Source organism: Phallusia mammillata, chromosome 1 (assembly GCF_965637545.1).
Source record: "Phallusia mammillata chromosome 1, kaPhaMamm4.hap1.1, whole genome shotgun sequence".
Taxonomy (NCBI): Eukaryota; Metazoa; Chordata; class Ascidiacea; order Phlebobranchia; family Ascidiidae; genus Phallusia; species Phallusia mammillata.
In genome coordinates, this window is record NC_137252.1 from 568,058 (window position 1) to 589,006 (window position 20,949).

At 38.2% G+C, this 20,949-nt stretch overlaps 2 protein-coding genes across 3 annotated transcripts; one reads left to right on the top strand and one right to left on the bottom strand.

Moving 5' to 3' along the window:
* Window positions 1–7,002: 7,002 nt before the first annotated feature.
* LOC145209105 (uncharacterized) lies at window positions 7,003–12,744 on the top strand. 2 transcript variants are annotated; one of them, XM_080079351.1, is made up of 12 exons: window positions 7,003–7,069; window positions 7,377–7,455; window positions 8,116–8,233; window positions 8,404–8,570; window positions 9,116–9,767; window positions 10,666–10,705; window positions 10,874–10,992; window positions 11,535–11,602; window positions 11,660–11,843; window positions 12,028–12,162; window positions 12,229–12,334; window positions 12,543–12,744. In XM_080079351.1, exons 7-12 carry the CDS (start codon window positions 10,918–10,920, stop codon window positions 12,629–12,631), a joined length of 657 nt encoding a protein of 218 aa, XP_079935477.1. In that variant the 5' UTR covers window positions 7,003–7,069; window positions 7,377–7,455; window positions 8,116–8,233; window positions 8,404–8,570; window positions 9,116–9,767; window positions 10,666–10,705; window positions 10,874–10,917; the 3' UTR covers window positions 12,632–12,744. The 2 variants fall into 2 exon arrangements, with proteins under 2 accessions (XP_079935477.1, XP_079935478.1); XM_080079352.1 differs by lacking the exons at window positions 7,003–7,069; window positions 7,377–7,455; window positions 8,116–8,233; ... (2 more) ...; window positions 10,666–10,705; window positions 10,874–10,992 and adding an exon at window positions 11,370–11,475.
* A 1,137-nt stretch (window positions 12,745–13,881) lies between these two features.
* On the bottom strand, window positions 13,882–20,211 carry LOC145239362 (receptor-type tyrosine-protein phosphatase alpha-like). Its single transcript, XM_080102672.1, has 18 exons — window positions 20,202–20,211; window positions 20,097–20,149; window positions 19,794–20,008; window positions 19,451–19,515; window positions 19,054–19,166; window positions 18,427–18,523; window positions 17,589–17,791; window positions 16,905–17,036; window positions 16,500–16,639; window positions 16,301–16,436; window positions 16,126–16,226; window positions 15,955–16,043; window positions 15,665–15,738; window positions 15,421–15,546; window positions 15,240–15,356; window positions 14,949–15,094; window positions 14,457–14,592; window positions 13,882–14,026 (listed from the first exon to the last, which is right to left on the bottom strand). The coding sequence occupies exons 1-18, from the start codon at window positions 20,209–20,211 to the stop codon at window positions 13,952–13,954; spliced, it is 2,028 nt and encodes a 675-aa protein (XP_079958798.1). The 3' UTR covers window positions 13,882–13,951.
* Between the last annotated feature and the right edge of the window lie 738 nt (window positions 20,212–20,949).

Below are 20,949 nucleotides of genomic sequence, written 5' to 3' on the forward strand. Positions count from 1 at the left end.
TTCTCACAAAGTCTCACAAAGACGCTTTTTCAAAGGTCGGAAATCATTGGCTAATATGTGGATTTTTCTGTGCACTCTTTTCTAAAGCTTTAGTTATATCGTTTTAATTTTTAATCACTTGCTTGTGTCATATGCGTCAAGACCGCAAACCGAGAAGTTAAAAACAACAAAATGGGTTGCCTTGATTTAAGTTATTTTAACTAACACCACATCTTTCTGACAAGTGCAAAACAGGCCTGATATATGTAATATTTGATTAACTAAAGCAACATCTTCGTGACATGTGTAATAGTTGTTTATCTAACGCGATATCTTGTTTTGCATGTGTCCACAATCTGTCGTGTGAACAACCAACAATAGTTGGTAAGATATTACTATCCATAAAACGAAACAGACCTGACATGTGTGATATTTTGTTTAACTAACGCGATATCTTGTTTTGCATGTGTCCAAAAACTGTACGTGTAAACAACCCAAAACAGCTGGTAAGTTATTACGATCCATAGAACGAAATATACTTGACATGTGTGATATTTTGTTTAACTAACGCGATATCTTGTTTTGCATGTGTCCACAAACTGTACGTGCGAACAACCAACAATAGTCGGTAAGATATTACTATCCATAAAACGAAAGAGACCTGACATGTGTGATATTTTGTTTAACTAACGCGATATCTTGTTTTGCATGTGTCCAAAAACTGTACGTGTGAACAACCAACGATAGCTGGTAAGTTATTACTGTATCTATAGAACTAAATAGACCTAGCATGTGTGATATTTTGTTTAACTACAGCGCTATCTTGTTTTGCATGTGTCCACAAACTGTACGTGTTTACAACCAACAATAGGACGTAAGTTATAACTATTCATCAAACGAAATAGACTTGACATGTGTGATATTTTGTTTAAATAAAGCGATACCTTGTTTTGCATGTGTCCACAATCTGTACTTTTGAACAACCAACCATAGTACGAGGTAAGTTATTACTATCCATAAAACGGCTCAGATATAGCATGTGTTATATTTTGTTTAACTAACGCAAAATCCTGTCTTGCGTGTGTCCACAAACTGTATGTGTGAACAACCAACAATAGACGGTAAGTTATTACTATCCAGGGAACGAAAGATACTTGACTTGTGTGATATTTTGTGTAACTCCCGCAAAATCGTGTTTTCCATGTGTCCAAAATCTGTGCATGTGAACAACCAACGATAGCTGGTAAATTATTACTATGTCTATAGAACTAAATAGACCTAGCATGTGTGATATCTTTGTTTAACTAATGCGATATCTTGTTTTGCATGTGTCCACAAACTGAACGTTTTCACAACCAACAATAGGACGTAAGTTAAAACTCTTCATAAAACGAAATAGACTTGACATGTGTGATATTCTGTTTAATTAATGCCATGTCTTGTTTTGCATGTGTCCAAAATATGTACGTGTAAACAACCAACGATAGCTGGCAAGTTATTACTATGCATAGAACGAAATAGACCTGAGATGTGTGATATTTTGTTTAACTAGCGCGATATCTTGTTTTGTATGTGTCCACAAACTGTATATGTGAACAACCAACGATAGCGGGTAAGTTAGTACTATCCATAGAACGAAACAGACTTGACATGTGTAATATTTTGTTTAACTAACGCGATATCTTGTTTTGCATGTGTCCACAAACGGTATGTGTGAACAACCAACAATAGACGGTAAGTTAGTACTATCCATAGAACGAAATAGACCTGGCATGTGTAATATTTTGTTTAACTAACGCGATATCTTGTTTTGCATGTATCCACAAACTGTACGTGTTTACAACCAACAATAGGGGGTAAGATGTTACCATCCATAGAACGAAACAGACCTGACTTGTGTGATATTTTGTTTAACTAACGCGATATCTTGTTTTGCATGTGTCCACCAACTGTACGTGTTTACAACCAACAATAGGGGGTAAGATGTTACCATCCATAGAACGAAACAGACCTGACTTGTGTGATATTTTGTTTAACTAACGCGATATCTTGTTTTGCATGTGTCCACCAACTGTACGTGTGAACAACCAACAATAGGCGGTAAGTTATTACTATCCATGGAACGAAACATACCTGACTTGTGTAATATTTCGTTTAACTAACGCGCTATCTTGTTTTGCATGTGTTCACAAACTGTACGTGTAAACAACCAAAAACAGCTGGTAAGTTATTACCATCCATAGAACGAAACAGACTAAACATGTGTGCCATTTTGTTTAACTAACGCAATATCTTGTTTTGCATGTGTCCACAAACTGTACGTGTGAACAACCAACAATAGGCGGTAAGTTATTACTATTCATGCAACGAAACATACCTGAGTTGTGTGATATTTTGTTCAACCAACGCGCTATCTTGTTTTGCATGTGTCCACAAACTGTCCGTTTGAACAACCAACAACAGGCGGTAAGTTATTACTATCCCTAGAACGAAATAGACTTGACATATGTGATACTTTGTTAAATTTACGTGATATCTTGTTTTGCATGTGTCCACAAACTTTACTTTTGAACAATCAACAATAGTACGAGGTAAGTTATTACTATCCATAGAACAAAATAGACATGACATGTGTGATATTTTGTTTAACTAACGCAAAATCTTGTTTTGCATGTGTCCACAAACTGTATGTGTGAACAACCAACAATAGCTGGTAAGTCATTACTATCCATACAAAGAAACAAACCTGACATGTTTGATATTTTGTTTAACTAACGCGATATCTTGTTTTGCATGTATCAACAAACTGTACGTGTGAACAACCAACAACAGGCGGTAAGTTATCACTATACATATTAACGAAATAGACCTGACATGTGTGATATTTTGTTTAACTACCGCAAAATCTTGTTTTCCATGTGACCAAAATCTGTGCATGTGAACTACCAACGTTAGCGGGTAAGTTATTACTATATCTGTACAACTAAATAGACCTAGCATGTGTGATATTTTATTTGACTAACTCGATATCTTGTCTTGCATGTGTCCACAAACTGTACGTGTGAACAACCAACAATAGAAGGTATGTTATTACTATCCATCGAACGAAACAGATCTGACATTTGTGACATTTTGTTTAATTAACGCGATATCTTGTTTTGCATGTATCCACAAACCGTACGTGTGAACAACTAACAATAGCGGGTAGGTTATTACTATCCATAGAACGAAATAGACCTGACATGTGTGATATTTTGTTTAACTAGCGCGATATATTGTTTTGCATGTGTCCACAAACTGTACGTGTGAACAACCAACGATAGCGGGTAAGTTATTACTATCCATAGAACGAAATAGACCTGACATGCGTGATATTTTGTTTAACTACCGCGATATCTTGTTTTACATGTGTCCACATACTGTACGTGTGTATTAGCAACAATCCATTTAGTCTTTGTATTTATCGTATAGTGGAGTCCTTTCCGCAACGTGCTTTTGTGTGACGGGAAAAGGGATTGCCCGAATGGAATTCGCAATGTTGGTCAACGAATCTTCAACCACGATGAGGACCCTCGTCTCTGCGTGCATCGTAAACATTGCTCAACAAGAAACGATCGCCTCAACATTCCCCAATCCAAAGTTTGCGATGGTTTTGCTGATTGCAAAGACGGAAGTGACGAAACCGTGGTAGAAATCTCGGGAAAGTTTCGTTCAAAAATTTGCAATGGTTTTATTGACTGCAAAGACGGATGTGACGAATATTCGGAAACTTGCACAAAACAAGGAAGGGTCAATTGTTCAGCGTTAAGTGGAGCTAAGGTATGTTAGCATCTGTGGATTATAAGAACAGCCCCTACTCTATTTACCGTAGTAAGAAAGGCTTATGTGTTTATATTTGGTTGTTAATGTGTTTAGGTTTCTATTAGTAAATCAGAGATTTGTGATTATATGATAAACTGTGATGATGAAAGCGACGAAACTAACTGCACGAGTGACGGGAGGTTCTATTGCGAAAACAAACAACCTTTGTTTGTGAAGAAGGAACAGGTTTTTAATTATTCCAAATAATTTTATGGCAGTTTTAACAAAATATGCCACTGACAGAAATTCAATGGATTTGGCGACTGTTCTGACTGGAGCGACGAATGCCCAACAAAGTCAAGCAAAGCAAATGAAAACGTTTTCTCCTCGCGATACGAGCTGATCGCTAACCCGGTGTTACGTGCTGGTGTGTGGATAATGGCGTTCCTCGCAATCTTCGGAAACCTGGTATATTTGTAATGCTTAGCTGAAACAAAACGCGTCGTTCTAAGTTCAAACTGGGTGGTTTTGCAAATAACCTTTTCATTTCCTTTATTTGCAGGTCGTCATGGTTACTGAGATTAAACTTTTGGTGACGACAGACTCAAAATCGGCCTCATTTCTAACCAACCATCTTCTTGTTTTGAATCTGTCGATTTCTGACCTGCTTATGGGAGTTTATCTGCTCATACTCGGCGGTGCGAGTATGCAATATTCTGGAAACTACTGTGCCAACGAACTTGTTTGGAGGTCAAGCCGGGCGTGCAATTCAATGGGCATTTTGGTTTTGCTTTCCAGCGAAACATCGGTAATTACAATGGTCCTGCTGACAGCATTTCGACTTTACGCTGTGAAAAACGTGAGTATTTTTTATGTATGTGTGCTCTGTTGTTTCAGCAAGCAACTTATGGTTTGCAGCCGTTTAACGCGCCATATTTCCCCAAACTGAGGATTATTATCCTTGCCATCATCTTATCTTGGACAATTTCATTGACACTGGCGTTTATTCCTCTCACGTCTCAATTTCAACATTTGTTTGAAACCAAAGCATGGATGAAGGAAAACCCGTTCTTCAAGAGTCATGTCGTTGACTTTTCAAGTGAGCAATTGCAACACATGTGTATATTGAACCGTTTTATTCCGTCGTGCGTTTTTTCCAGGCATGGACACTTTCATGATACGGTTTGTAAAGTTTCAAAACTATTTTATCATCAATGATTCCCAGACACTCGATGGCGCACTTCTAAGGGTACAAAATGTTTATTCTTGGACAGATTTTGTGGAAATTCTTGAAGATTATAACTACACTGGATTGTTTGACATTACAGGATATTTAGGGTATGTAGTTACAATGCAAGTGGGATTTTAGTAATTGTTGCTGTAACTGAATGTTTTTCTCAGGTACTACAGCACCAACAGTGTTTGCATCAGTAAACTTTACGTGACACCGACCGACAAGGCTTGGCTATTTTCACTTGCCATCATCACTCTAAACTTTGTGGCTTTTATGTTTGTTGCTGTGACGTACGTTTGGATTTACAAGAGGTCGACTACCAGTGGCAGGCAAGTAAATGAGAGAGCCCGAAATGAGAGAGCTGAAAAGCAGAACCAAGGTAAATCCGATAAGCGCAAATTAAATATTGCTCCTAACATCTGGTGTTTGTTGCAGAAATGCAAAAGAAAATCATCCGGCTGGTCTTTACTGATTTCTTCTGCTGGGTGCCAATCTCAATCATGTCTTTCCTGAACTTCGGTGGAACAACTGTACCTCCAGTGATTTACGCAGTGTCAGCAATAATCCTGCTTCCCATCAACAGCTCTCTCAATCCTCTCATCTACTCCAACGCCCCGAAAATGCTCTACGATCGAGTTCGGAAGCGTTTACGTGACGTTCGACGACGTCAACAGCCGCATGACAACCGACGAGTTAACGTGGCAGTTGTGGCGGAAGCCGCCTTGTGACAATTAAACGACAAGCGACAAACATGATTGACAAGCCAAGCGGTTAAACAGCACAAACCATGTATTGTGCGGCATGTACATATTTATTAATTCCCTGTTGTTCGCGAATATTTCGCAACTACGCCGTACTTTGATCTTTTTTGCTATTTTGTGTAAAACTGAGGTTCAAATACATGTTTTTGTTTTCTTCAAAATTTTGTAGCAATGTGTCTGCTGGGAACTGGCCTTTGCTGGTGACAATCCGGTAAATCCCGATAATCTTTTATTAAATCCCGGGATTTGAGGCAGGTGTTTACATTTAATGGTGGTACGCGTTGTTTAATTGGTAGAATATTTTTTTTGAAACAATCATACAATGCAGTAAAGCACATCCCGGCAAAGTCTGACGCAGTAAACCCAAGAGATACTAAAAGCACAAGGTTAGTTTAGTGCAATACTGCGGGCCGTATTATACTGGCTTGGGTTTAGGAAAACATGTTACAAGTTTAAACTCTGCCGTTTAAGTCGTAATTTCACTTTTTGTTGGATTAATTTGTTGCACACAACCTGCAAAAAAACGACAACAAAATGATCAGCTTCCAAAGTTCTAAGCAGAGTGGAATGTACAAACAGTTGTGACACTAAAACGACGATGGTTTAGAATCTGAGGAAAGTTGTGACAACTAATCAAATGAATTCAAGTGATTGACCGAAATTTTAGCTTCGTTTTTGTTTTGGAAACTTTTGGATTGTAACTCCTCGCAAACTTAACAAGCAAAACGTTATTATTACGTTAGGATTAATTTCGCAGTTGTCTTACTGTTTGTATGATATGTTTCAAATCACGTGGGAAAGATTGGCAAAAATGCAGAGAAATTAAGCAAAACATGTTTTAGTATAAGTTACTGAAAACAAATTCAAGACTTTCATATCATAGTTCTCTTATGGCCTCGAGCTTGTAAATGTTGGGATGGACTGTTGTGATAAATACATTTTACTGAGCTATAAACAACGACAATTGAGAACAGGTTTGAAGTGCATCACACGAATCAAGTCCGTCCTAATTACGTTTATGTGACATCACCTGACACAAGTCAGTGTTTGATTCTGTTGTCACTTCTTTCCACTGTTTGCTATCCAATAGTTGTTTCGTCCCTGAGGGGGGTTGTTCGGTCAAGACGCGTGGTAAAATGATTAAGTAATCGTTGCCCGAAAACTCCACAGACAGAATAGTTGGGATTACAAAGCTGACTTGCAGGGGCGCCGAGGTTGATATAAAAGGCAAACAGCTGATAAGCGGCGTTTAAAGCACGTGTTGTTGGAGCGGATGGAGGAAGCCAAGCTACAGGTTCGCGTTGTTAGTGGAATATTTGTAATCATAAAAACACGGTTTAACTTTAGGAGCCCACCCAGAACCTTGTTTTGTCTACATTTGGTTTTCTTTGTTTCAATTCCCTTTTATTCTATTTACTCAAAACATGTTTTTTGCAGCACTATGCAACATGATCTTATGCACTGACATGAACACTAATCTGCATTTTGTTTTGTACTCATGTGACGCAACCACTAATGAATCAGTGCGACTTTAAAACCCATATGACACCCGCCATGTTTGTTTTAAAATGAGTTTTTAGGCGTCGCTGATTTGTCTGTAGGTGAGTGGAGACGAGGGATAGGGAAGCGACCGTGATTTGATCCATGGATTTCAGAAATACGACCTAGATGACGTAAGAGGTAAGATGACTCAGCAAACCAGCGACAGCATAATATAAATTTTTCATGAGTGGAGCCGACGAGATAAGAAAGCACCGATGATAGAGCACATTTCAACTTAAATTAATTACACTATATATTTATAACGACCATTTTCAATACTAATATAGTTGTGAAATATATCTCATATTAATGATTTTTATAATGTATATTTCGCTTTATCCGCCAATTTAAGAAATTTCCGAAATAGATTGTTTGTATAAAAACTATTATTTATTGACATTGTCGCTTGCGTTTTCGTGCGCCAGTCTGTTTTTCTCTGTGGTCAAAATATTCATCGTACAAAAGTGACCCTTTTTAACCTACTATTTCCTCAGCAATTATATATCAATGTTCTATAATTACCACAACCGTTTAAATTAAACCACTAATATTGGATTGGAAATTTTCGTTGCACAATAACTGGCGAGGAAACGTCAATCAATATTAACACTAGCGGGATTTCCTGGAAACTTAATATTGTGATCAATGTCATCTCTTCTGCGACATTTTAATTGCATAAAATATTTGTGCATAGAAACTAATTTTTCGATATTTTATTAACTATATACGTTTTATACAGAAAGTGAATTCTAGTTTGAAACCATCAACGGGTGTGTAAAAACTTGTTTTTATTCGTAGGTTCAGGAATATGTGACATCAGATCTTTTGTTTGTTGATTTGTACATAAGATTCAAGAATGTTGACCCTGATGAGTGTTTGGCCGAGAAAGAAAATCGGTTCTTCAACACCTACTCGGGTATTTTGCCTCTATCTAATCACGTGACGTTCGGCTGGTAAAACCGATTAGCATAAAAACTTGCTGGTATTTTTGGAAAATGGTTACATACGTTATATTTAATAGGTGTTGGAAAAACGTAAGCCTACTAATCTACTGTAGTTTTTTAAAATACTTTTTTCTCCTTTTAGAGGTAATGAAATGTGTCTGGTCTGTGCACATCTCGCGCGTATGTGTGTCTCCTGTCGCGAACGTACTTGCGCTACACGCGACATGCAACGTATCTTGCGCCGTCACGCTTACTGACCACATCCACCCGATGTCGCTGCAACGATTGCTTCGACGATTACGTCATCACGTGAGTGACGTGAAATCGATGTTATGACGTGTTTGTAAGGGTTTAAACCGTTTTTTTAAACATGGGGAATTGTAAATAAAGTCACGAAAATATTCGTGACTATTTTAAGGCACAAAACATCACACGTCATTTATTCCTTGTTTGGGCATACGTAATATAGAAGTAATTGTGACGCCATAGAGTCGATCTTAGTAATATTTTTTTTTGCAAAATTTTTGAAATAATCAAACGCACAAATCTACCCAGCAAAATAACATTATGCAGTAACCATTTTTTCAGCAGCTGTATACTGCAATTAAATTCCCGTGTTAAATGTTCTTACTTGCGTCGTTACAATCGTGGAACAAAACATCCGTTGTATTTTCGTCACTGTTTTTAAACAGTTAGGGCGAAAGCCGAGTTTTCTAAAATGAAAGCGCAAAATCCTGTTACCCTATATCTTCCCCGTTAACCATTCAAGATTTTAAACATTGTCGCATTCTAAAAGTGTGCAATAAAATTCCTCAGTACACAATATTTAGGAGTTGTGGTTTGAATGTTGTCAGATTGGATGTTTCGTTCAGCGATGAAACGCGATCCTATGGGGCAGAGGAACTTACAACTGCTTCAAATTATCACCTCTTTGTCTGTCCTCGTGGTGGCGCTCAGGGGTGTTGAAAAACCCTGATTTGCTCGCCCTGCTATCAGGTCACGAATAATTAAGGGCAGAATGCACAAACCTGGATTATCTCTGGACGCGGCTTAGCGCCAGAAAAGTTTGTCTAGTCGCTTGTCACGTGACAGCACCATTCCTCCGCTCATCTGATTGTTGGGATTAGAAAGATCTGCTCGGAAGGTCGTGATGGCAACCCTCGACGCTCTAAAAAACATGTCTTAGATAAACTTCGTTTGTGTAATTAACTTCAAACTGGTTCAGGCGTCGAATAAACGCAACTTCTCATTACCGAAGAGAGCGCCATTGAGCTATTTCTCAACCGGGCCTAGAGGACGTCATGTGATGAGACATCGCTAACAGCAATAAAAGTAATACAGTTTTCTATTGGTAGAAGTGGTCTCTAAACCGAAAAATCAACCTCGAGATTCTATCCTGCATCTTGGAGCTGACATCATTGCTTCTGGATCCTTACATGCGGTTGCTCTGTTTGTAGACGAAAACATAAGCAGATAAATTACCATGAGGAAATCTGAGCAACAGAGGTTAAGAACAAAAACGCTGGTGTTCATAAAAACGTTTAGGTTTTTTTTCACATTCCAAACCTTATGGGCAGTTGTAACAAATACAAACAGCTTTCCTCTAAAGGCTAATACAGCTATTGCCTACAACAGCCTTATGTTTGGGATTTGCACCCATGACTTTTCAGTGTTTGTGAAAAGATATCCATGTGGTGTTGGTAATTTAAATGTTTCAAAACCGAATTATCTGAATGTTGTAAAACATCAGTTGGTATATTAGCGGCACACAGCTACTAACACAGGGTCGTATAACAACACCCGATATGTGCGAGAAAATCTTTGCGCGCTCGGCAGCTATTAGCTGTCATCATAACTCATCAGATCAAACGCCACATGCGTTCAAGTTTTTCAGGACTTTTGTTCTGCAGGAGTGTTTAACCAATAAACTCCACATGCTTTTGCACAAACTATTGGGTCATCTTAAAGGCCTTGCTGGGATTTTTACGATTGCAAGGTTGCACTAAACCAGTGGTTCCCAAACTGTGGGCCATGGCCCAGTAGTGGGCCACCAAGATATTTTCAATGGGCCACAGAGCCATTTGAATAGATTCTACTGTTTTGTAATACTGTAGATGTTATGCGCTTTGTTTTGAAAAACGTAATTTTTGCAAAGAATTCTGAATCTTGTAGCCAAATTTCAGGAGCATGTATCTCATTAAAAATAAACTGCTGGATAATTTCGCCTGTTTTTGAGTTATTTTTTGGTTTGTGCCTAAATTTACAGCACGTGGTGGGCCACGAATCGCTATTCAATAAACATTTGGGCCACAGACCAAAAAAGTTTGGGAACCCCTGCACTAAACATATTAAGTTTGATTCTGTATTTGTTTTTAAGAATATTTTTTTAGTTTCTGTTTTTTAGATATCACAACCGACTGCACAACAACTGGAGTTACAGCGAGGTTAGTTTGGTTCAGATGTTGTTCAATCATTATTCTAAACTGTTAGTTTAACTTTGTTGTCCATTATGTGTTAAACAGCTGAACCATTTTGCACGAATATTAGACGATGTGCAAATAATTTCTTATCTGTAACTATCCTTTATATTGTGTCTTCTGTTGTTTCTGCAGAACTGATCGGTGACGATTCGGCACCACTGGACAACTGCTTTGCAATGAAGAATGAACAGACCGACGAGTATGACATGAATTTCTTGACTGGAATTGGACAATGTGCTGCAAACATCGACGTAAGATTGAAGTATACTGGTGTAAAAAGTAGCTCGGCAAATTAGCCGAGAAGTGGCAATGATCAGGTTTGAAATTTATGTAGAACCCATTCGCAGAACCCACTCTGATGCGTGAGTGCATGTTGTGGCATGTGAGCATAGACAGTATAGAGTCTATACTATAGACTAAATCACGAATATGTGCTTGTGTATAATCCAATGATAATACCGCAGTCTATTAAAACATTTCTTAGCGTGTTTCGGTATAACGTAACTTTTAGGCCAGGCTGCCGTACTGTCACAAATATTAAATGGTCAATTCCTTTTCTGCAGCAACGTTAAGTTGAATTTGGGCAAAACTTCCTTCTCAATCTACATGAAAATGGCTCGTAACAATCGGACAGTTTTACTACAATTGAAACTAAACAAACGATAACAATTGAATCCCCTGTTTACATTGGTGTAAACATCCATGTGGGAACTAACACGGACTTGGTTTTGCAGGTATAATGTTAAATAAACATGCTTTATACCAACTTTGTTTCATTACTTGAAATGTTTAGGGAATTGATTGTAATCTGACGGACACTGAGGAGGAAACTGAAACTGTTTATCCTGTTGTCATCGAAAGGTGAGCGCTTGTAATTGAGGTTGAGGAAAGTTCCACTTTAATTTACTTTTTTTGCAGTTGTGAGGCGCCTGATCCTCTTGATGCGAACGGGAATGTCATCTACCCTGTGACCGACTCTCACAAGTTTCTCTTTACGTTCCTGGGTTTCAGCTGGTCTAGTGTCCAAGGTCCGGAACAGGAGACATGGCTTTCGTGCAAAATGAATATCTGCGAAAAAACGGACGACCAAGATTGCAAAATAGTATGAAGTTTGTTTTTTTCGGAAATTTTTGTAAAACCAAATAAAATTAGTTATTTTGTTAACACAAGTGTATCCAGCCTTGCTTCTCCATTGAAATGACTTCATACGCGAAGTGGTATATTATAAAACAAAATCTCAATCCTATTTCAATCGTAATCTTTCCTATTTAACTTGATTTGATCAGGACTGTTCACAAACGGCTCAACCAGTCAAAAGATCAATCACTGACGAAACTGATGATGCAACAAAGAAAATCTCTCTCGGACCTTTTGTACTCGCACCCGAACTTGATAGTGATGACCAACTTGTTTGCGACAAAGTAAAACTTCTATTGTTACTTTAAGTGTGAATATGTTGGGTCTGACTTGTTTAAATTTCTTTCTAGGAGGAATTGGGATGCTCTCACATGTGTGGTATCGACACGACAGGTGCAGCTCGCTGTATTTGCCCTGAAGGATATTTCCTGATGAAAGATGGAAAGACTTGTGTTGGTAAGATTCAATTATGTTTCTCACAATCTACAAATCTTATTTTGTGTTCTGAATTTTGTTTGAAAAGTTTTACTTATAACTAGGCAGTTTAACAGCCGTTCTGTATTCCAAGTTAAACCTAAACTACCTATGTCAAAATTTGGTTACAATCTAATTCAGTAAGCAACATGAATTGGTCTTTAATTTTAGCATTACACTTATTTGTTAGAGGTCCAACAGTTCATTGAGAATATCATGGAAGACTCTCCCATCTCGAGTTTTGGAAGAAACAAGAAGAATGAGGATTTGGAAGAATGAAAATGCGATGATGAATGAAAAACTGAAAGGATAAACTGATAACTATATTGGGCATATACACAGATTGCAATTGATTTTCGTGTGGTTGTCTTAATACAAAAATAACCCACGTACATTGGTTTGTTTTTGCAAGTTGTTACTATGTGATTGCAAGGTCGTCACAAGGTTACATTTACCTTTTCTTGTAGAATGTGCGCTACATAGTTTTTAACTTGAAGTTTAGGAAAACATTATTTATGACAAACTGCACATTGAAATGAGTTGAGTTTATTTCGCCGATGAAACAAATGGTAACAGCATAATTGCTCTGCAATATTCACCGAACCGGAAATAGCTGCGCAACGTTTAGACGTTAGAAAGTTGAGTGCGCAATTGGTGGATAGATGGTAGACGCGCTGCTGCTACACCGTTACTATAAGTGTTATGTGACAGGGACTCACAGAAAACCAGCTTTCAGCGTACAAAGTTGTGCATGTAACAAGCGCTGTGGTTATCTGCACGAAGCTCGATAGGAAACCAGCTTTAAGATTGCAAAGCAATTTGAAACGAACAATAACTTCAGAATATATTGGAATGGAGTCAATAAACGGTAAGCTGCAGACAGCGCACACTCTTTCGACCTATAAGGTCTCATCGATGCAGCTGGTGACGAGAGATCGGTCGTATGATCAAACTAGAGTGCCGTTGGACACAATACAGCCCATCTCGCGTCACCAGATGCACCGACTAGCCCTTGCAGATCGAAACAGCGTGCACTGTCTGCAGCTTATTTTTGGAACTTGTTTTTGAAACGAAACCGCGTAATTGACGTCATAAACACTCTCATATCCATTGTTCAAAAACAGCGGTTTTCAACTTAGTTCGTCAACTTAGCAAAAAAACAAGAAATCAAATAAGAAAAACACAAAATAAGCATATCTGGTTTAATACTTTACAAAAATAAAAAGATTAAGTATCACAAAGCAGTTCTAGCGTAGAGATGTTGCTAAATACACGTTTAGAAACTTACATTGGATATAACAAGGACATAAAGCAGTTCTCTGGGTTTACCGGAAACCATATGCTGTGATCTGTGCTAGAGAGGACACAAAGATGCTTACAATAAAAAAACAACACTTGACAATATGACAATTACATTGGGAAAGTGCAGCATGAAGTGTTGTGGATGTTACGTAGGAGTGTCGAAAAAGCTGAAGCTTCATCATAACAAAAACCAACTACAAATATGTAAAACGTCTTGAACAGCGTTTGTTTAGTTTCAAGCAGCCACTTTTGTATTGTCCTGTGTGTTTTGGGATTTACTTTGTCTTTTTGCACGGTTCACTTGAAGTTTGAACAAGTGTCGAAATCGGAGAGATATTCAAAGACGACCGAGTAGCAGTATTTGTAGAGTTCCTGAACAATAAACTTTGGTTTAAGAGATTTCCTTTTATCTAGACTCTAGACCAGTTGTTCCCAACCTTTCGTGGACCATGGCCCCCTTAAAGTAACTTTTTGGCCTCGCGGCCCCCTTCAAGTTACCATGTAGGACCTGTGGCCCCTTAAAATGTAGATAGCAATATCGCGTTGGAATGCGGTATTAATTTTGGCCTTAAACAGGTCTAATAGAGTAAATGAGCGTGATAAACCTCACTACAAACGAATAGTATGTGAAATAGTCGATTAAATTCCGAACAAAAGTTAAAGTGGAAATGACTTTTAGTGGGTCTTTCTTGTGAATCTATGCGCGTGGCCCCCCGGAACACAGCTCGTGACCCCCCTGGGGGGCTATGGGCCCTGGTTGGGAACCACTGTTCTAGACACTATGCCTTAAGAAAAACATTACCTTGTTGTCTACCATATTCGGTCTCATATCTCTCAGGTCTTTCACAGTTCGAAATACATCCACCCGTTTTTGTGCCTTCAAACGTTCGAGAATGTTCACCAGAGCGATGAAGGTCCCAGTTCTGGTTGATCCGTTACTGTGATAAACAGTGCGTAAACGTATGATGTTTGCAGCGCTTTGTAACTTTAGGAATAAAGCAGTTTGGTAATGATAAAGTCGTTTAATTAATTTTAGACGCATTTTGGGAAGTTCTATTGATTTCAGAGGATATAGGTTTATTTCGCTTGGTGCAAACACATGCAACTTCACAATGGAACGTAACAATCAACAAACCGAAAAAAGCTGCGCAACGTTGAACCATTATGGAGTGCAAACTAGTGAATGACACAAATGGTGAATCATAACCAAACGCGCTGAAGCTACATCGTGTGACTTGAGACGGAATTTAAATTACAACAGCAATTTCTTAATGACGAAAACTAATTTGTTTACCTGCATCCCACCAACACACACTTGCAATTCTGTTTGGTCTTTAGTCTTTGCATTTCCTCGATAATTTTGATGAAATCCATTTCTTTCGGGGGTCGTTCCACGTCACTCCATCCCTTGACTTGCAGAAGCATCACTTGCTGTGCAGCCTAAAAACGAAATAATGAGTTTCAATCAGCATTGTTACCTAACACGGTATTTACAGAGAGACACAGTGCCTTATTATAGAAAAATGTTAAACTTAACGTAACAACTGGGTTGCTTAAAATGACGTTAGTATAGTTTTCAACTTACAAAAGCGTTGGTTGTTGACCAGACGTCGACAGTTATGAGATTGTAAAAATTAGTTTCATTCACATCACCTGCAGAAACCGAAATGTCTTCATATTGTAAAGCCGCATTGGTTGGAATCTGAAAAAGATGTATGGTATATAGTAAAGGGCTATTTTAGGAAAATACAAAATTTTATATTTACTTGAATTCTATTGTCCAAAGCAACGACAAGTGAAGCTTCTCTCTCCACGATTGTCTTCCAGAAGTTTTCTTCTTTTCCTGGAGCAGGATTTTTCGCAGCGATAATAACGTCTGAAGATCCGTGTTCCTGTAAGGAGAAACTTTGAAATAATAATTTTTAAAACGGTAGGGGTATTAAATATAAGTAAGGCACTTCGCGTAAAAGAATGAGCTTGAACCAATGTGAAACCAAATTTTATTCTGACCTGAATATAGGAAGCATCCAACCGTAGAATGCTTTGGCTTTTATTGTCCAAAACTTTCACAACCGTGTTCTTGTCTGGAAAATAAAGTTGGATGTAATTTTTCACCGAATGAAATATTTTCAGTCACCTTTATGCATATTTTGCACTTGTAAACGTTAGTTACTTAAAACATCGGATTGCCTATCCCTTGCTATGCTGGAGCAAAATTAGTTCGCCAGTTAGTACGCGTTGACGACGCGTAGCCTTGAAGTGGTACGCGATCGAAAAAAGATTGGAAATCACTGGTTTACATGTTCTCAGCTGTGGGTGATTTTCCTGCCATTCCTCGCCAAATCTCCACGATGACAATACTTCAAATTCTTGCTCTTGCATTTTCTGGCTGTAACACAAGTTAAAAATCATTGGCTAATGTGTGAATTACAACAGATTTGGCTCGAGTTACTATACTACAAACTGCTCACATTTCACTTGAAGTCACCGATTGTAGTTCTGTTACATCTTTGTCTGTTTCCTTTAAGGTCTCACGCTCCATTAGTAGCTTGTAGACGTACATGTATTGATTCTGTAGAAAAGATATGATTAACAGCCAGTCTTAGTCACAGCATATACGCCCCAATAGTGAAGCAAACAGTTTACTGCGTTCTGGATCATGTCTATTCGATTTCTTCTCATTCTTAACACAGTTTGTGGCACATCAACTGTTCCTTTGTCGTCAAGTTCATGAAACAAAGTGTCCATTGCTATGTAAGTACCGGTGCGTCCCACTCCAGCACTGCATACAAACAAATTCTTTGTTAACTGATCAAAATAACATAGCGTTTGGTTAAGATTTCACCTGCAGTGAACGATGATTGGAGCATTTGTGTTTTGCAAATCATCGACCATGTTACGCAGCTGGATCATGTTGGATGTTGTTACTGGAATCCCATGATCGGGCCAAGATGTAAACTGCAGCTGTGAAATGGTTCGTTGCTCCTGGAAAATATAACAAGACTTTTGTGTGGGGAAGAAATATCACAATTTAATTTTGAATTTTAACCAGTAGTTTTACTGTGCTTCAACATTTGCTTTTTGATTACTTCTGTAGAGAATTAAATTTGAATGCAAAGGGAAGGTTTAACATGTTTAAAAAAATTAAAAACGTCATGTATTGACTAAATTACAAGTCTTCTATGCATTAAAGTGTTTTTATGGAAGCCAACATTACCCAAACCGTTTGTTTGTTTTGCAGTTTACTCACTGTTGTGGTGGATATGACGAACTGTCGTTGAACAATTCCACCGATGGTTACTTCAAGTTGTGTTCGGATTTTACGGTTCGACGACAATTGGATTTCAGATTCAACCTCTGGCCAATATTGTTCACACTTTGGCTGTAGAAAGAGGTTTTTCATCAACAATTGAAATTTCGGGATAACTTTCTTTTAACAAAACATCGGTTGATAATTGTAAAGTGAGGCCTGCTATTTATGGCTGAATAGAGCTTTGATAAATTGGTTTCAGTTTTTTTGGAAATGCGTCAAAAAACGAAACTCTTTGTACGGGAGAGTTATTACCGAACTATAAACGTTACGTGAACCAGGGTAAGTTTCGCACTTTGTGACGAATCCATGCGGCGGATAGCATGGCAAAGTGACTAATAGCTATCAAATGTAGGCAGCATAAATAGGCCGTCGAACACCGAACAGACGTTTCGCCCACTAGAACAGTAGGCCTTCTTTAGAGCAATGAATGATATATTGCGATCATTTTCATTGCTCTTAGAAGCTCTTCCTTTCTAGTGGACGAAACGTCAGCAAAAAACAAGTTCTTAACTAAACATTTAGTATTTTGTTTAGAATTACACCAGTTGAACGACAAATTTGTTAAATATTATCTTTGTGAAGAGTTTTGGCAGGTTAAATTAGTAAGTAAACAAAAGCAACCTTTCCGTTTTCCACCAAGCCAGTGAGCATTACGATGATGTTAGAGTTTTCCTGCCAAACCATCAACCAGAAATCATTGATTGTCTCCTTCTTCGGACCCTGAGTGGCGATGAACTTCTTCTCGTTATCGTAACCTGGTATATAAGCGGCGTTGATGTAATCGTTTCCACCGCTTCCTTGCAAAACCACTCGAGCATGATCGTCTATTGAACAAACGCCAATAGTACTGAGATTGGATGCAGGAAACCAATTACACAAGTATCAGTTACATTGTAATGAACCCACTGAAGGTAAAACTACATAACGACCTTTCGTGCATTCATTATGGCTTTGATTCTTATCAGACCCTCGTGCTTTGAATTTGTTTTTTTAATTCTCATCGAACATTTACAATCTAATAAATTAACTAATTAAGTTATTGTAGAAAACCCTACACAAACATGCCACTAAAAACAGACTGAAATTATTAATATAAAATACAAGATAAAACGTACAATTACTGTGGTGGAAAATTAATGTATAAGTAGTTATCAGACGCCATAGATGTTGACGTAACAGTGCATGACCCACGTGAGTAACGGGTCTCATAACAGTTGTGACGTCATTAACGTTTAATGCCCGGTTCACTTAAAGGACATGAAGGACGTCTCGTGTGTATGAAGTTTAGTAGATGTTATACAGTTGCTTGCAACAAATTGCAGCCAAACACGGAAGTTAAAGTTCTTTGTTGTGAAAATACTGTTGCTTTTGGCTTGTAACCTTTTGGCTTTGATCCAAACATGTAAAGCTATTTTAGGTACATGTGACCCACGTTTAAACTTTGTGTTTCAATACTTACAAGGGAAAATATTCTTGTATCGGTTTCTCACAGCATTTTCAGGCAACTGTGACACCTCCCTTGTTCTCTGGTTGTTTTTGCTTTGTTTTTCGATTTTCTGAAATGTGGTAAATCACAAACAATAGAAGTGAAAGTTCCCCACTGACTTGTGACATTTGCTTCAAAAGGTAATTAATCATGTTACGATAACTTGTACGTTGTGATTGTTTGTTAATTCAGGTTTTAACACAAAACTTGTTGCCATAGGGCAGAATTAGTATCGACAATTTTTAATTTGAACAGCCACAAAATACAAAGTGACGTCACCATTACGTCATCATTTGACGTCACATCGGGCATAAACCCACGGTGTGTGTTGTATAACCCAGAGTTGTCAAACTCGTGGGATTCGATGGGCCACATTGCAGTTTGGAAATTATGCCTAGGGCCGCATGTGATTTAATCTTTTATTTTGTATAAATCTAACAAAATACTACACTTGTTGTTAAGTGTTAAGGGCCGCATGCGGTCCGCGGGCCGCGAGTTTGATACCCCTGGTATAAACAGTATTTAGACTTTCCCTTTACGGTGTGTGTTGAGACTTTTCCTTGCCTCTTTGACTTTTTCTTCACAGTTAACACAACAAACCTCAAATTCGTTGGCAAAAAGAAATCCTGACTCAGCATTTTTCTTGAACAACTCGAACAAATTTGATTTCGACCCGGTTTCAAATGCAACGTTTTGGTAGACACCGTTCCCAACTTGAAAACGTTTGTAAAAGTTTAGGCATTGAAATTTGATACGGCAACCTACTGATTTCATAGGTACCAAATTTGAAGAGAAAAACAAAAAAAAATTCAAAAAAACAACAACAACAACTATTAAATGCTTTTTCTTTTGATTTGTGTTTTCTTATCATCTGATTAATGAAAAGGTTTTATCTCTGCGGAAAAACTTACTCTCCCATACTCCTTGGTACCTAGGCCTATGTATGCACTTTTCGTAGTAACCCATCCGCTGTTTTACCCAAGTAACTTGTATCTACCTTGCGGTGAACCTGAAGATTGATGATTGGAAACTTCCACGCGTAAAGCTTGATTCTTGCTTGGCCTGCAATACAATAGAATATGAGTTTCAGTTCAGTATTTGAACAAAGATGCTTCCTTTCCGTTAGATATCCATTGCGAGTTTCAACTTAATTTATATTAAGTTCATTGTTTAGGCAGGTTTCGCTTCGGGCGTCTGGACAAATGACTCACAACAAAAAACCACTATTAACTTCCGTGCGGAAGTTAAACTCACGATGCTCCTTTTGGTAACAATTTGTCATATAATCGATAAAAGCTACAATGTAAATTTGCATTCAGCCAAATTAATTTAGATCAAACCTGTGTCTTCGACGAATAAACATGACCAACAGCCCAACAATGACAAGCACCAGAAGCAACAGCCCGATCACCAGACCAGAAATCATTCCAACACTCGTTACAGGATTGGCCGTGTTATCTTCAGGAAAACAGCTTAGAGGGGGATTGCCCAGGGTTGTTACTGTCAGATTGGATGTGATGTTTGTGTTGATTGAACCAGTGACAACGACTGTGATCTGGAATACCAAATATAGTTAGTTTATTTTTTTCAGCCAAGTCTGGCGTCCCTTTAGTTTTTTTTGTTTTGGAGCAAAATATGCTTACCTGAACATAATAAGATGTAGATAGATTAAGACCTTCTATTAATGTTGATTGAACTGAATACGGAACAGAGATTGTCTGATTCAAACCCTGGACTTGAATCTCAACCTGTATGCATTTTTTTGTAAATGAAACTTTAGTTGATTTACTTTATTCGGTGCATTTTTACGGATTTAACGCAAATAGTAAATGGCAAAACTTTGGTTTTGACCTGCGCTGTTGGTTTGGTGTCGTTGATGATCTGATCAAGTCCAGTCCAACTGAGCACCACGGTTGATGCGTTGCATGGAAATGTTCCAAAAGTAGCATTGACTAAAAATGTTTCCAAACGTTTCAGTAAATCTTTGCCTTAAGGTGCGAATTACTTAACTTTCCCATAACAAATCTCACAGAAACATTGCATAAAGCGTATGATACGTATTTTTATTCCGTTTAAAATGTGACCATTACTCACATTTTACTTGACAAGCGTAGTAAGCCGGTTCACCACTGCAGTGCATTTTTGACTGCTTCCATCCGATCCCATAATGCAACGCTCCCTGCTGGCAAGTTGTAACGTTGGAAACGGGAAAGTTTGCTGGAGATCCGTCGCTCCAATACCAACCATTCAAGGATGGGTTGTAACGTACTCCCACAAACACATTAACTTCTAGAAATGCAGTGAATGCTTTAAAACATGGGGGTTGATGTTTTATTTTTTAACACCATGCACTCACTTGGTGCCAGGAACGATCCATCAAATGTGGTGAAGCCTTCAAACGATTCATTGACACTTCGCAACTTGCTTCCACGCATTTCACCGATGCTTCCATAGCTAAATATCTCCTTTGGGCATTTGGCGATGTTAGTGTCGAAA

Excerpts from the sequence above, each read along its gene's own strand:
- LOC145209105 (XM_080079351.1), top strand. The coding sequence starts at position 10,918 with ATGAAGAATGAACAGACCGACGAGTATGACATGAATTTCTTGACTGGA. Across the intron at positions 10,993-11,534 it reads AATGTGCTGCAAACATCGAC|GGAATTGATTGTAATCTGAC; the intron begins GTAAGATTGAAG and ends TGAAATGTTTAG. Across the intron at positions 11,603-11,659 it reads TATCCTGTTGTCATCGAAAG|TTGTGAGGCGCCTGATCCTC; the intron begins GTGAGCGCTTGT and ends CTTTTTTTGCAG.
- LOC145239362 (XM_080102672.1), bottom strand. Across the intron at positions 19,516-19,793 it reads TTTATTCGTCGAAGACACAG|GCCAAGCAAGAATCAAGCTT; the intron begins GTTTGATCTAAA and ends ATTGTATTGCAG. Across the intron at positions 17,037-17,588 it reads GCTTGGTGGAAAACGGAAAG|CCAAAGTGTGAACAATATTG; the intron begins GTTGCTTTTGTT and ends CTCTTTCTACAG.